At 41.6% G+C, this 16,134-nt stretch overlaps 1 protein-coding gene across 1 annotated transcript in view; it reads left to right on the top strand.

Moving 5' to 3' along the window:
* itgb5 (integrin, beta 5) overlaps positions 1-16,134 on the top strand; it is a 52,875-nt gene that overhangs the window by 20,632 nt on the left and 16,109 nt on the right. The window contains exons 10-11 of the mRNA XM_003456261.5: positions 94-268; positions 1,776-2,030. Of these exons, the coding sequence (XP_003456309.1) occupies positions 94-268; positions 1,776-2,030 (430 nt within the window). The remainder of the gene's footprint in view (positions 1-93; positions 269-1,775; positions 2,031-16,134) is intronic.

The following is a 16,134-nucleotide window of genomic DNA, read 5'->3' as shown; positions in this document are numbered from 1 at the left end:
GAACCTGACACGAACTTCCAGCGAATAAACAGGAGGTCAGTTTGTCAGTATTCATATCTTTCCTTTCTGAGAACATCACTCTGTTTTTTTAAGGTCTCGTTCAACGTCAGTGTGGAGGCGAGGAGCTGTCCTCCCCGTGGGACTGACCACAGATTCACAATCAAGCCTGTGGGCTTTAAAGACCGCCTGGAAGTGGCCGTGGATTACGAGTGTGACTGCGGCTGCAGCCGGAATGCACAAAACAATAGCATCATCTGCAGCTCGATAGGTATAACTTTAACAATTCATATTTATTTTCTATTTTTAAATCTTCACTTGTAAATGTAAAAGTTTTCATGTTTTTTTTTTTGTTTGTTTTTTTTTCCCCCAAACTTCCAAGAAGGGTAACTGCTCATCTTTTTTTCCCCTTCCTCCAGTTGGGAATTTGGCTGACAGTGTTGTTTACTGTAAACTAAAGTGCACAGGCCAACATATTCGCGCTGCAGGAAACCAAAGCTTCAAGGACATGTGGGAATCAGTCCAAAATGACATGACCCCTTTTTACATTCAGTCCTGCCTTTTCTTTAATTAGATTAAACAACACCAAATGCAGAGAAACCATTGCTGCGCTGCTTTCTGAAACACTGTTAGGAAGTTAAAGCCATTCATCCAAATGGCTCTCAAACTTTATCTGGCATACATCTTACAGAACTGCCTGCTCCACCCCTATAATCTGCAGAACAACATAAAAAATAGGTGAGAAGGTGAGAAATATTCAACATTTCAAGCACAAGCATGAGGCAAATAATCTTGTTGTTTTTTTGGTTTTTTTTGAATGTGCTAACTTCTGTCATTAGCCAATCAAACTGTGCTATGAAAATCCAGAGAAATGAAGCAGTTTTTTTGAAAAGCTTGTTATTAATTTTAAAAACAATTATTAAGGTCCCCATTAGATGCAGCAATTCTTCCTGAAGTCACAAATCTTTACAACTGAAGGCGAGTTGATGATTTTGGAGAACACAGTTACAGTGGCTAGCTTGGCCAAACCAGATTTGGCTAGCCTGGTTTATGTACATTGTGAGTTGTCATTAGCTTGTTTGGAAGTAACTGGTTATTGTTATGACAGTTACACCAGTAAAGATGGTCCCAGATGTCAGGCATGTTTACCGTCAGGTGTTAAAACACAGGGACCAGTTAGTTGTTTCTGATATATTGGTTTTTTTATGCTAATGCCTGTAAGCTAACAAAGAACATCAATGGAAGTCCAAGCGAACATTCAAATATGACAAAATAATTCCTCAGGATAACTTGGAAGTAGACCCTTTAAGCTCATTTCCAGCTCCATATTTTTAGTAGCTTTGCATTCACTAATATAAGTAATACCTAGGATATCTTGTTCTGTTCATTCTTTTTCTGAAACAAGCTGTTTTAGCTTTTAAACTTTCCTTTAATTTTAACCTTTTTTTCTGATTAGCAGTAGCTCCTCGCACACAGTGCATTTCAACAGCAGGTCGGTGGCGCTTCTGCTCTCACAGCCAGAGTCATGTGCCTGAGATGACCATGGGGACCACCATTAAAAACTTATGCTCTCACTGACATTATACAGCGCAAGAGTAGAAAAGAACTCGGTGTCTCAGTGTGTGGAGCTGTCTTAGCTTTTGGTTGTTCATATGCTGTCCTCATTATTTGACTTTGACTATGTTTAATATGAGCAGTCACGACTGTAACAGTGTGTGTGTGTGTGTGTATAACAGAAATGAAGGAAAAGTGAAGTTAAGGAAACCTTTTCCTTGCAGGTACTTATAACTGTGGGACTTGCCAATGTGAGCCCGGCTACCTGGGTGCCCGCTGTGAATGCCAGGAGGGTGAGACAAGCAACATGTTTCTCAGTGCCTGCCGGGAATCCGAGGGCAAACAGATCTGCAGTGGACGAGGCGAGTGCAGCTGCAACCAGTGCCTGTGCTATGAATCGGAGTTCGGAAAGATCTACGGCAGCTTCTGCGAGTGCGACGACTTCTCCTGTGCTCGACACAAAGGCATCCTCTGCTCAGGTAGGAAGACCTCCGACATATTCCTTCGAGGATCATGCTTGCAGGGTGATGTTAGGTTCTTGTATGTGATTCTGTGGATTTTCTGTGCTTAACGTGAGGGAGTGGTTTGAGCTAAAGCTGGCGAGAGACCACACCTCAGTAAGCACTAAACAGGAACACATCAAGACTCTTTAGATCTGCGATGCTTGTTGTGGGTTGGGTAATCCACATTAACAATAGTGAGTCACGGCCCATGCCTGCTCTGGGTGTGTCTTGGTGGTTTGACCTTGTCCTGACTGCAGTGAACTCAGTCAGTCACCTGCAGAGCTGCTCTCTTTGCTCACCAAACTAGATCAAAGGAGCAGCTGCAAAAGTAATGGGTCTAATGTTCATCTCCTGTTTTCTTTGCCGTCTGCCTCTGGGGGCATATCTGCTGAAAAGATTCAGTACATGTTTGCTGTTGGTGCAGAAAAAGGAAACCAATGCGTGCAAAAAAACCCCAGCAGTTCCTGTTGTAGCTACATGAAGGAAACCCAGTCAACTACCGTAGTTGTTAACTACTTTGTTAACATGCCTAACTTGGGCCACCATTATTGACGTGAGTGAACCTGGACCTCTCTCATTGATTTTCAGTGTTGGTGCCTTTTGGAGCATTTTTAATGTAATTATCTGGAGTGACCACTTTGTGGTACAAACCATTCAAAAAGGGGGATCTTGGTGATGAATTGGTGATGTTACGATGGCCATGTGAATTTTCTATATCTACCTACCTAACAGTTCATGACTACAGCCTACTAACCAGCCTTGCTATCCTTAGCTGATAATTTGGTACCCATGCTTTTGTCCAGATATAGTAACTTTTGACCCCAGAAAAATTACTCTTGCTCCCATTTGGTGATCATCTCACCTGTAGCCATAATAATAAGTTTTGAAACCTCTGTATATATCATTAAATAGAATAGGTTCCAGGCTTTTTCCAAGCCCTATTGAACTGTGTAGACAGAGATCACCCTCACTAACATCTGATGCTCATTCTGGCCGCAGGCCTGAAATATGACAGAAACTTCTGAGTTTGAAAAGAGGACCAGTTGTCCTCTGGTAGGTGTCCAAGGGGTAAAGAGTTAAATGTGGTATCCAGAAGCCAATGCACTGTGACATCATTTAGTTGCAATCGAATCTTAGCTAAGTATTCAGACTATATACGAGCGAGCTCTTGTCCTCTCATTGACCGTCCCAGCTGTAATCTGATGCCCAGAGAGAATCAAGGCTTGGTATGAAAATCCAGGTTTAGCTCAGGTTGTATCTGCCGTTGTGTTCCCAGAACACTCGGTCCAAGACTTTGAGTTCTGATGTGAGACCTCCTGGCTGAAGGGGACCCACTGGCTCATCCCCAAGCCAACGGCTGTTCCTGTGAAACCACAGAGAGCGCTTTGTGCCAGTGGGGCCAGCTTTGGCGCGATCCTGTTACACAATGCCTGCCTCTATTTGTCTACAGTCAGTAGAAACAGAAGTCTTTCGTTCAGTCAGTGGCGAGGCTGGACACGCTCAATACACAGATGCATAATGGCTGTTTGTTTGTACTGATCATCCATAAGCAGTCATTAAATGTTAACAGTCCACTACCTTCTGTCCCTCTCCTCCTCTCTCCTGCCTTTCTCCCTGTGTTAAACTGTAATGAGGTCCTAATGATTCTAAACAGGACACCTCCTCCATGCTTTCCTCCTTGTACTCCCCTGAATGTGTCAGTTAATTATTGTGGACCTTGTGTAAGACACAAGATTGACACTAATAATAACAATAATGATAATATAAAAACCATTAGGTGACCGCTGGAATACTGCTAAGGTGTGCTTTGAGCCTCTCAGCTCTTGTTCCACCGAGATTCGTCAGAGAGAGCTAGCTGCTCATAAGTAGTCTGACACCTGGTAAAATCAGACTGATAACTCATTTTTTTCTGTGGATGCTCACATCAAAGTTTTTGACCATTTTGATTAATGAAGTAAGTGTATTTAAAAGTAATCTCTGTGAGTCTAAAGCTCAGGCTTCAGACTGCTTTAAATACTCAATTTCAGAACGTTTTGCCTCTGTGTGATGTCACTGACAAGTGGAAGGTCTTCAAGGTCTTCTTAGACACACAGCTCTGGTCGTGAGCACAGAAGACCAATCCACTTGCTGTACAAGCTTTGTTTGTAAGGGACAGCCATTCAGAAGACATCTGGCTCCAATGAAGGGTGAAGGGAGCTGAAATGGTTTGTTTCGGAGAAGGTTAATTTAATGGCTTCAGTGAGACCTGGTACAAGATTAAAAAAATATTTATTTGGAACAGTTATTCCTGCAAGTGAGGCTGCCTGAAAATTTGCATATTAGATCCACATCTGAGAGAGATGGAGCTATCAGCGAGTTAATCTGACATGTAGTTTGAAGAATGTGGTGATAGAGGTTTGGTTTCAGTAACTTGTGATGTTTATTAGATTATTGGAGCTGGCTGCTCTGCAGTGTGGAGGCTATAATCCTGACCGGTCTCTCTCATAGTCAGCCTGTGTTCTTGGTTACCACCAGTATTTAACTTCAGTCAAAGGCAACCAGTTTGTGTTTGTGGCGTCTTACTCACTATATTGCCGTAAAGTTTGTATCACTTACTATTGATTTTACAGTTGTGCTGTTGGGCAGTGTCAGCATGTGAATGTTGGGATTGAAATATTGACCAGATAAGTGTGTTAATGTTGCTGTCATTGCAGCTATGCTGATGAAGCCACTAACATCACATCAGTGGCTTCATCAGCAGGTTATAGTGGCAGCTCTCTATCACTCGACAGTGAGACGTCCCTGGGTAAGAGTCACACCCACAGAGCTGCTCCCACTTTAATATTATGATGGCTGATTCTCCAGAGACCCTCAGTCAGCACTGCCGTGTTACTTTCTACTGTATGTTTCCTTGATCTTTATACAAAATAATCCAGTTCGTTAAAGAAGAAATGTGTCAAGCTGGATTACATCCTCTGCAAAATCAAAACTGCAGTAGTGCTGGACATATGAGAGGTTTTGAGATGAGCCAAGTTTAAATCTGGACATGTTTACTCCAGGAAATGATAAAACATTGTTAACGATTTGTTTAGGAATGTAATAGGAAATGAGGCCTGGTGACCCAGTTTGGACACAATCAATGGTAATCATGCTCTGGACTTTATTTAACCACCATTTTTTTCCATTGAAACAAAGTTTTCAGTTAATACAAGTGGTTTGGTCACTCTTGGAAAGCTGCTGCTTATCCTCTCACAGCTGAACCCGAGGACACAGAATCAGGCTGCACTGTACATCCAGCTGGAGTTCACACCTGCTGGGCAGACCGGCTGTTTGGTTGAGCTGTAATTGTGTGTTGTGTGGGTGTGTATGTGCTGTGGTGGCACGAGGCAGTCAAAACCACTGGAACTGTGATATCATTATATGTCTTAGAGCGCCTGTGCTGCTCCGCCTCTGTTCCAAGGTAACAGTGATTCATGAAGACTTGGTCGTCCTCCTGCCCCTCTGACCCACATCTCCTCTGCCGACTCTGCAGCTGGTTCTAAATAATGATCTCAGCACTCAGCAGGCTGCAGGAGCCAGAAATAGCGTGGGTCTTTTTTCCAGACTTGGACAGGCCATCTTTTACCTCATAAATAAAAGTGTGCATACACACCATGTGTATTCACATGGAAGACTGTGTCTCCTTATGGAGTAAACGGAAACATGTGTGTTTATTCACTCTCGTGCAGAGCATTACTGGAACTGTGCTTGAATATAGAAAACAGTTCTCTTCAGCCTTAATTGGTCTATTTGTTTTGTCACAGAGCCGTTTGGTTAAAAACAAGAGATGGACTTTTCTTTGTGCTGCGCTGAAAACAGACCAGTTTGACACAATAGGAGTGCAAGTGTGATTCACATTGTTCCAGCTGCAGAAAATATATGTTGTAACTGTCGTGGAACACCTTACTAAAATATGCACAGTTGCCAACAATATTTGATACTAATTACATGTCGTTGTAATAAGAAAAGCCTTGTTGGATGCCAATGTCCCAGTTCAGCTGTGTCAAAGATACAGTTCTCAGATCCTCTTCATGATGTATTTTTCCTCTGACCAGTGATGGATCAGAGTAGCTCATCAAAACCAGTAGCTTGTCTCAAACACCATCTGTGGAGTAGAAGCATGCAGCTGTGGCTCTAAAACGAACTACTGGACTTATCTTCTGTCAGCTACAGTTGTGATCAGAAGTTTACATGCACTCATCATGGGCGTGGATATCACGGTAATTTTGGTCTTTTAATGATTTCTTTGAACTGTTCTTTTGTATGGATTGTACAGCACACATCGTTAATACCTGAGAAACCAAGAACTGGGTGCACATGAATTTATTTTGGATTTTCTCTAATCAGCACAGACTGATTTAGATTGACTGTAACGTGTTGGCCGTCTGTCATCATTCACAAATTAGATAGCAATTATTTGCAAAACTCCATCAATCTGTCTGAGAGTGATTACAGTCGGTCTGAGTCTGACAGCTATTGTTTTGAGAGCAGTGGCTTCCCATCAGATAACCTGAGCCATCGCCCTGTGATCAAAGTGTTGTTGAGGGTGTTTCATGCTCAGCCTCTGGGCAACTATTTGCAGTCAGTCTCCACCAGCCAAAGAAAAGTGAAAAAAATAAGCACAATCACTGGGGAAAGATGGACTTTTCCAAATTGCAGAGAGGTTGGTGTTTTTACTTTAATGTAACTGAGCTAATGGTGAAGTTGATGACCTGAGCTTTTCATTAGAAAATGCTCTGTTCTCTCTCGCTTGCTCTGTTTGTGCACGTGTTTCTGCTTAAATACAGAATAGAGAAAAGGAACACTAGAATTAAATATGCAAAATATTTAAAAAGAAGTTTAGTGAGACTTTTACAACGCCACCAAAATAATATATATATTATATGTATTACTTTCTATTCATTCATCATATTGTTTCTTCATAATGTAATGGATGATGAAGGCTTTTAAATAATGATTTTTTTAAAGTTTTTTTCATGGATAATAAGATGCATTCATTCATGTATTTAATTTCCACCATTAGAGTGGCTGTGTTTCACATTAATGTTTTATGTGTCAGTACTTGAACATGCTGCAATTAGTGTGCCTGGTGTTCATTAAAGCTGGGCCGGCAGCCATACCACCAGTTAAAGGGTCACAAGCAACACAAGACTCATCACTACAAAGAAATGATTAAAAGTAATGCTACTGTACATATTTCTGACACTTTGATGTCAGTTTGAGTGTTAGCGGAATGCTAGTATCCATTTGACTATTGACTAGGAGCTAGGGCTGGGCCATATTATACCGTTCACTGTAATACCGGTACAATGTTAGGCAACGATAAGAAAATGAAATATCGCGATAGAATATGGGTAAAACACGCATGCGCAGTGCCTTTGTTTTCATACGCACATGGCCGAAAAAGCATGGCAGCAACGGAGAATGAGAAGGGGGAAAGCGGATAGTTGAGTGAAAAGGATGAACCAGAATTGGTTTATAAAAATGGTGAAACTAAAGTGATGTGGAACTGGTTTGGTGTTTGTCCGTCAGATACACAACAAAGCACTTTTTTTTAAATTTTTTTTTTTTTTTTTTTGTAGAACATGCAAGCGGGCCGTCGTTATAGCCGTATTTGTCGGACTAAAGCTGGGCATACACTGTGAGATTTTTTCCAGTCGCGTTATTCAGCTTCAGCTCAAACTGCACGATTGACTCGCAGGGGTTAGAAGTTTGCAGGTCACGATGCAGGGTCTCACACTATACGGCCCGATGCTCTGATGCGACCTGAGTGCTCACACTGTGCGACCATAAAAATGAAGGTTATAACAGAAAATCTGTCGCTCGCTCTTCCTCTCTGTCTTTCACTCACACAGACTCACGCCACCACCATCAACTTTGCTAAATTGCTAATGAAAAACATTGATCAGGCAGCTGTGATTGAGCAGCAGTGTAGATCCAACTATTTTCACGGTTACTGTGGTCGTGATAATTTTGTGATGCCACATCGAAAAGACTCAGATGAGCTTTCCAAAGTTCTACAAGTGCCTCCATCGCTTGTGTCCGGATCACACGCTGCACTGCTGTGCTACTCCGTCTTTTTCACCGACATTTATATGTTTGCGCGTGCGTAGTGTGAGCGGCTGCGGTGACACCCTCATGATGGTCCCGACCAAGCGATTGATGATCGGGAGCTGGTCGTGAGGTGTTAATCGCTTCTCGTTACCCCATGTATACTACACGATGAACGACGCACGATGAAGGCCAAACTCGGGCCGATCAACAAAACGGTCGCACGACTGAAAAATCGGCTCAAAATGGGCCAAAAATCGCACAGTGTAAGCCCAGCATAAGGTGCTCGTAAATCTGGGAGTAATCTGGGTCCTAAACTCCGTCCTCTTCAGGTCCTAAAGTCAAACGAACACTGCAGCATCACTGAGAGTTAAAAACTGTTTAATTTCTTTCATCTTTAATAAAACGATCATAGTTACACCTGGTAAAGCAGCAATGCTTAAATTTAACATCCAGGCATCCATGAAAACAGAACTTATTACATTTAACGGAGTTAGAAGTTAGCAGGAAGTTAGCGGTAGTTAGCTCGTTAGTTTCGCTAGTTACCTAAGCATGATATAGCATGTTCTGACTGAGAGATTTCTGAAAAAATTAAGACGTACAGCTCTGCTGTCACTTCCAACATAAATGAAGACGGGAAACTAAACAGCAGTGACGTTTGTAGGGTTACTGAAGTTGGGCTAGCTGGTATATAATGATGTGCTACGCGATCGCTAGTGACACAGCTATGTTAGCATAACATAAACACAGTGAAGCTGGAGGATGAACGCTAACTTTTTTCCACTTGATAAAAGTTAACGTGAGGGTTCCTGATGGTTAGGGACAAATGCAATCGCATGGCAGGATGCTGTAAACGGACCAAACTTCAGTCAGGAGAACAACTGAGATAATCCATCCACAATACGAGGTTAGTCATTAATATACTGCAACAACATGGGAATAGAGCAGCTGTGATAGAATACAGCATTAATGAATCAATGGTACAGAAGTGGAGGAAGCAAGAAGAATGAGTTGAATAAAGTTTGATTTATCTGACTGCACCTTATGGTCCGAAAAATACATATTTGACTTTTTTATTTGGCACACTGCAGTTTAATGTTGCAAAGCACCTTTTTTTAACTTCAGTGGATATTATACATGGTTATGCTCAGGATATGTCAGCCCATTTCTACTGGAAATGCCTTTTGGTTAAACTTTCAGCAAGGAATTTGCATTTGCACTGTTAAATTTTTATATAGCTTTAATGCACATAAAAAACAGCTGCTTGTTTAAGTAAAATAAATGGATGGGGTTTTTTGCGCTAGTAAAGTTGTGGAGTTGTATTTTGTCTCGCAGAAATTATATCGTCAGTTATATCATTATCGCAAATTTTCAAATATATATCGTGATATATATTTTTGGCCATATCGCCCTGCTCTACTAGGAGCAACATTTTTATCATGCGGTGAATTTATGCCAACATTTGAGTGAATTCACTGTGATCTGTTCTGTGTCTGACTGATCAAAGCTACATACCTTGCACCTGGGCACCTGCTCTCATTTCACACACTCTGAGGTAAAACAAACACCGGACGACTCCTCCCTCTTCTTTGAGACTTGACTGAACTTGACCGCTGCAGACAAAGACCTCAGATTTCTGCTCTGAACTACTACAACACAGATGCACAGGATCACACACTGATCCTGTAGCTGTCTTCTTCCAGTGTGCTTTTAAAGGACTCTGACTTATAGATTCTTTAACCAAATGTTGATATCCAAAGTGTGTGCTCTGTATGCAATAACTAAAAGGTCAAAAAGCATTTTTTGTAGTGCAGTTTTCAGATTTATATGTTCTTCACGTGTTAAATACGAGTCCAAAAAAACCGATAAACCAGAGTAAAAGTCACTAGCAAAAATTTGCTTACATATGAGAAGCACCGGATCTGTGTTATTTTTCATTTGAGTGATCATGTGGGAAAATAACACACAAACACAGAGGAAGATTTTCCAGCTGTGTTTGGGGCTCACTCTGAAGTCTAGCAGGGGTAAAGCTAGCTCAGCCTCTTGGGTGGTTTGTCAGTCAGAGGTCACTCAGAGGTCACTGCTTCAGCCCCTGGATTAATATCCTTAAGCTAAACAGCTGAGTGTGGGATGAATACAAGAAATGAGCTTGGTTGTTGCTGGGTGCATGCTGTGCCATCCACACCAGGGCTCGCAAAATTTCAAAATCCCTGGTAGCCCTTCGGGCAGGCACTCTTCAGTTTTTGGTAGCCCAAAATAAATTTAACTAGTCCGAAAAAAAACATGAGAACAATTTTTTGATGGATGTTTTGTTTCCTTTACAGTAATATACATTAAAGTATAATATTGTAAAGGAAACAAAACATCCATCAAAAAAATTGTTAAAACACAAATTACAACAATTGTATAAAAATTACAGTCATAAACTCAAATATTTGGAACTGTGTAGAACATGAATCAGTCTGTGTCAGATCCTGAATCTGAAATTTCCACTGAAATCACGGGTAAGAGGCAAGTGGAACCAAGATCTAGGCCATTTGCTTTTTGAAGTTTGCAAATACGGCTACATTTTGCCAGTGGTAGTTCACTCTTTGCAACATAGTACACTGTTCTAAACAGCTTTTTCAGGACTTCTTGTTGTGCTTGGTTTATTTTTAGTATGTTTTTGCAACTGCTGTTTGTTCTGGGAAAGATACTGCAGACTGAGCAATAATGCATTTCTCATGGATTCTGATGGGGTGTTTCTTAAAATTACTGGTCCCAGTTACAAAGGCGCTTGTCGACTCAGATATCGAGGGAAACTCACGACACACCCAGCAGAACATTATGGTATTTACGTTGTCATATTCCAGCCACAGAAATTCTTTTGTCCATGAAACCAAAAAAGCTACGCTTTCTTTTTGCCTCATAGTCTGATTTGTCATAAGTTTTCCGTTTTGTGGTCGGCTTTTCTTTGGCTGCCCCTTCTTCACCCTGACCTGTCTTATTTGGCTCAGCAGAGCTAAAATACCTGCGTAAATCCTGCTGTTTTTACACACGTACTTACATAACGGTCAGCGATTCTCTGCGCAATCAATCTCTATCACATGTTTAAGTTTGCTGCGGGAAATTTCACTTGTCAGGTTTGAATAGTAAGCTAATGAGTGATAAGACGATGCCAGAGGAATTGGTGCGCAATTAATCTGTCACTCACCAATCAGTGCTGCCGCTCACTATACACAGTTCGCACGATCGCAAAGTGAAAGCCAAAAAGAAGAAGAAGCGCAAATTCAAACTCGATTTCACATATTGACAGAGGCTCGTCGATGCCAATGACATAATTACCCAGCTACATTTGAGAAAGAATGGAACAGCATTGACATATATTTTTCCTTCCTATGATAGCCCGACGGGCAGGGCTGAGTTAGATTTTGGTAGCCCGACTGGAAAAATCGCTAGCCCCGGGACGCCGGGCTAGCGATTTTGCGAGCCCTGCACACAGTGCTGGGCGGAGGAGAAAATGAACACAGAGCAGCTTCTGAATCCAGATTTGTGTCCGGCAGATTTCAGTAACTGGAGCCTTCTGATTATTCTGTGCTGCTAGAGAGAAGGTGATCTGCGGCTAATATGTATTCTCACACATGACAAATGGCTGGAGGCAGTGCCAGAGTATGCCATGCAAGTGAAAGTAAATAAAAACAGAATGCAATGATTCTACAAAAAATGCATTCACGAGTTGTGGAACAATTTCAAAATAATGTTCCTCAATATAAAAATACAACTCTGAATATCTCATCACCAACAGTACATGAGATTTCAAGATTCAGAGATTTTGGAGAGAGGACAGAGCTCAATCTTCCCTCCGGACCCTCATATGTGTGAAATCGGCCGTAATTCTGTCATGGAAGTGCACAGACTCCAGAACACCACGTGCTTATCTTCAAATCCAGCTTAAAGTTCTACCGTGCAAAGATCAGAGGAATTCACATTTTGAAATAGTTTTTGAAGAGCCTGGGTGCTCTTGTTTTTAAATGCTCCACAGTGGCAAACATGACATGTTGCTACCATCAAATTTAAAATGAGCTTATGGGGTTTTTTTTGGTTTGTTTTTGTTTTTTAAATAATACATTTTCTCATGCATAACGGTCCAACTTTTAAAGTTCATGTATTAGAATCACATTTTTTAGCTGTGTGTGATAACAGACATATAGACCTTTTCTCATGACCTTCCTACACTGGAACCACATATACATGACTGATAATAAGTAAAAGAAGAAGTCAGTCTGTCTTTTCTTTTCTGGAATTGCCAAAGTTTTCATCATGTAACATGAGAGATACAGACATCTGCGATAGGTCAGTATCGAAATATGATATTGATGTCTGTCCCTGTCTATGTTGTGTCTTAGTGTGAGTAATGCTGATTGATGCCGAGTCATCCTATGACTTGCAGTCTGAGGAGAATAAAAGTAAAGACTGTTTTCATGGTTGATAATGATTGTTGTCCGTCATCTGTGTGCTGTTATTCACATAATAATCCCAGGTACCTGTAATTGCTGCGTGCTCTGTCAGTTTTAGCGAGCTCTGCAACAGACTGGATGTCTTACGTTACCTTTATTCTTCTTTTACTGGAACTCTTAAAACAGCCTCACGAAAGAGGAAGTTTGGTCTCTTAAGGTTTTTACTCCCCCACATCTCATAGAGACCAAATACTTTGTTTATTCCTGTTGATGAACTTTGCTTAGCTCAGCATACATGAGAGAGCTTGTCTTGGCCTGCACATTTTAATAGCGTACATACTTTAGCTGTTTGACCCACTCACACACACCCTCACACACTCACACAAAGATACGCTAGCAACATTGTTTAAACTGCCTTTTAAATGAAGGGCATATTGACTTGAAAATGGATCCCATACTGAAGTAAAGATGTATCAGATGGTTGAATCTGAGAGAGAATAACGGTGCTCTGTCAGTAGTGTGGCCTGTGACACCTGTAAAGCTCATTTTGCTGACTTTGACGTGTGCTTATTCTGTTGTGTTTCTAGGAGATGGATGGAAGTGTTGATACCAATCTCTGGTGTGAGTAGTGCTGTAGGCAGTGTCTGCAGCTGTAACATTTCCTGGCAGAAAACATACGAGTGACTGCCTGGAGTGTGCTGTATTGTATGTTGTCACAGTGATTGCCCAGATGAAGTGCAGTACTCGTATCCTTATTCCGTATGCACACCAAGTGTTCCTTGAATTCAATTTTATTTATATAGCAACCGTTCTGAATAACGCTCACCCTATAATATTAGAAAGAGTGGCACAAACCCTTGTGAGGAAGCACCTAGTGAAAGTGTGAAGGAAAAACCCAGGCAGCCACAACCAGTTGGAGGTGAGGGGAAATTGAAGAGACCAGAGAGAGACGGGGGGAAAAACAGGGATGGATAGTCAGACTGTCAGTTGGTCGGTCCGTGCGTTGGTCTGCCACGGGAAGACGCCTGTTCTCTCAGGATAGTTTCACTTCTCCCACCTGCTCCTGTGTTTTGCTGCTACAGTTGCACTGCACAAGACTGAGGTTGTCACTGTTTAGGCTTAAAAATCGTCAAGTACTCTTGAGTTAAACAATTCTTTCATGTCACTGAATATGACTTAAATTCATGGAACCCACTGACAGTATCTGCCTTTAATATTTGTTGGTCTCTGGAAGTATTTCGTTCCTCCTGCTCCACATTTCCACATATAGACAGAAGTAACTTGATGTGTTTGATCTTTTCCTCTTATCTTGTGAGAACAGTGCGTCTCCCAGATCCTAGCCCCGACGGAGGATTAAAAAATGCCACTGATGGTATTTAAACCTTGACAGCAGCGATAAGTGGTAACATGTTTTCATTTCTGCTCACTGAGGTCACAAACTGAAGCCTCGTTGGCACTTTTGCTGCTCACCGAGTCCCTGCTGTCACTCCAGACGTTTCGCAGGACCCTCTTAGAGGGTTTGTCTGCTGGTGATACTTTACAGTTTTCCTTACTGTCATGAAATCATCACTACTGGTATTTTGTATCTGGCAGGGCGACATTTGCTGACGTGTAATTGAAGTGGCTTGGTTTCAATGAACCATAAATGGGGAGAAATGTCTACCAGGGCCATCCTCTAAACAATAACCGTGTTCTTGTAAGCCCGTTTTAGAGTACAGTCAAAGAACCCTTGGGAATATTCCTTTCAGCACATTGAAACCTTGAACTTCCAACACGAGCAGCTTCTGTTTAAAATAAGACACATTCCGAGGCCAGTCTGAGCCTGTGACTAAACAGTAATCTTACCCTACAGCCTACTGTGTCATTAAGATGAATGGTTTAGAGAGATATTGTTCTCCTGTCAGAGCACTCATTTAAAGTGGTACACTCATATTTTGAGGTTCCTTCCCAGGGTCAGGGAGGTGCTGCCTTGCTGTGATGGATTTGTCTCGTCTCTGAAATGAGTGCACAGAGCACTCTGTCATTTGCTTCTTCAAATGATGTCAAACAAAAGAAGTGCCACCACAGGCATTATGTAAGATAGTTATCAACTTAAATGTTGTTATGCATAGATTGTATTTCTTTTAGTACTTTGTATTCAGTATAAGCTGAAAAAAATGACCCAAAACTACTTTTGTGGGTCCTCTGGTTTTAGAATAAATAATACTTTAGATCAAACGTGGAAGACAGGACTACACCCTGACTGATATTTGGTCATTCAAAATCCTACATATCCAGTTTATTTTATTTTATTTTCGTGTGTGTTTGTTGTTTTCGAGTGGCATCCAGTCTGCCAACTATACAGTGCCATTCTGGTATCGAGCTTTGGGGATCCTGAGTGAGGAGCACTGGAAGTCCTGTGCAGAGCAGCCGTGAATAGCTGCCAGGGTTTCCACCTGAGAATGAGTGGCTGAGTCATGATTGGAGAAATTACTCATCATCACCCATCAGATCTAACTGTGGGCTCGTGGGTGCTTTGAAGGTCATTTGGGAAGATGGGAAAACCTAATGCTGGAATTTGACTGATGTTTTTGAAGGAAAGTACGTGCATGAGTCACCTTTTTTTTTTTTTTTTTTTTTTTTTTCTCAAAAATGACAAACAGGTATGTCAAACATTAACCTTCTCCTCTCCAGCATGCAGTTTTTAAAACTCTTCTGTTCCATCCCCCGCAGTATCCTAAAACACTGCACTGAACTCAGTGGTGAGCGCAGTCCATGCTGACACTGGGAACTGGGCCCAAATTGCCCTCCATTGACTGGTTGTGGCAGCTTTACCTGGTGGAGTTGTTGCTGGGATATGAATGAGTTTTGTTTTTACAAAGATTTCTTAATAGCTCTTGTCTCCTTTGGCTTTCTGTGTTTGTCTTTTTTGGACAGCATCTCACCTCACAACAATAAGCGCTCTGCTGGTACATATGCTCTTTAGCAGCATGCTTCTTCTGTTTTTGTTGTTTAATAAAAAGAAGCATCTACGTGTGTATTTAAAGTCAAGAAATAGTGCCAGACAGGCTGTTTTTTGACATCCTGTACTGTGCAGATTTATTGCACATGAATAGATAACAGCTTTGAAAAGATGTTTCAAACTGTGGATTTTTTGGTTCTATCATTACTTTCATTCATATTTTTGTATCAACTTTATTTAGAAAATTTGAACTCAACTATGCCAATTATGCACTGCAGGATATCCCACAGGAAATGGAGCCTCTCCAGATACAGGCTTTTTACCTCCACTTAGCTTTGCACCACAAACATTTCAGATATTTGGTGAAGCTTTGCATAAGACCACAATATAGGTTCAGGCTGCAACTGGAGACGTCAGAGGTTGCCGGCTTCGTTTTCCTTCCAAACATCACAGCCTCTGAGACACAGGCTCCTCTTTGACCACCGCTGCAGGAAGTCACTGTTTCTCTCTCTGCAGTGGGAAGCAGAGGGAGCGTTTCAGTCTTCCTCCACTCCTGCTGTAGGCTGCCACACCATATCGCACATTCACTGCATTCCAGCTGAGGGTTACCGAGTTCAGTTTGTTGACCTCTTGA

The sequence above is a fragment of the Oreochromis niloticus genome, linkage group LG16 (genome assembly GCF_001858045.2).
Source record: "Oreochromis niloticus isolate F11D_XX linkage group LG16, O_niloticus_UMD_NMBU, whole genome shotgun sequence".
NCBI classification, from domain to species: domain Eukaryota; kingdom Metazoa; phylum Chordata; class Actinopteri; order Cichliformes; family Cichlidae; genus Oreochromis; species Oreochromis niloticus.
The sequence above is the reverse complement of the archived record's forward strand: the minus strand, read 5'-3'. Positions and strand labels throughout refer to the sequence as shown.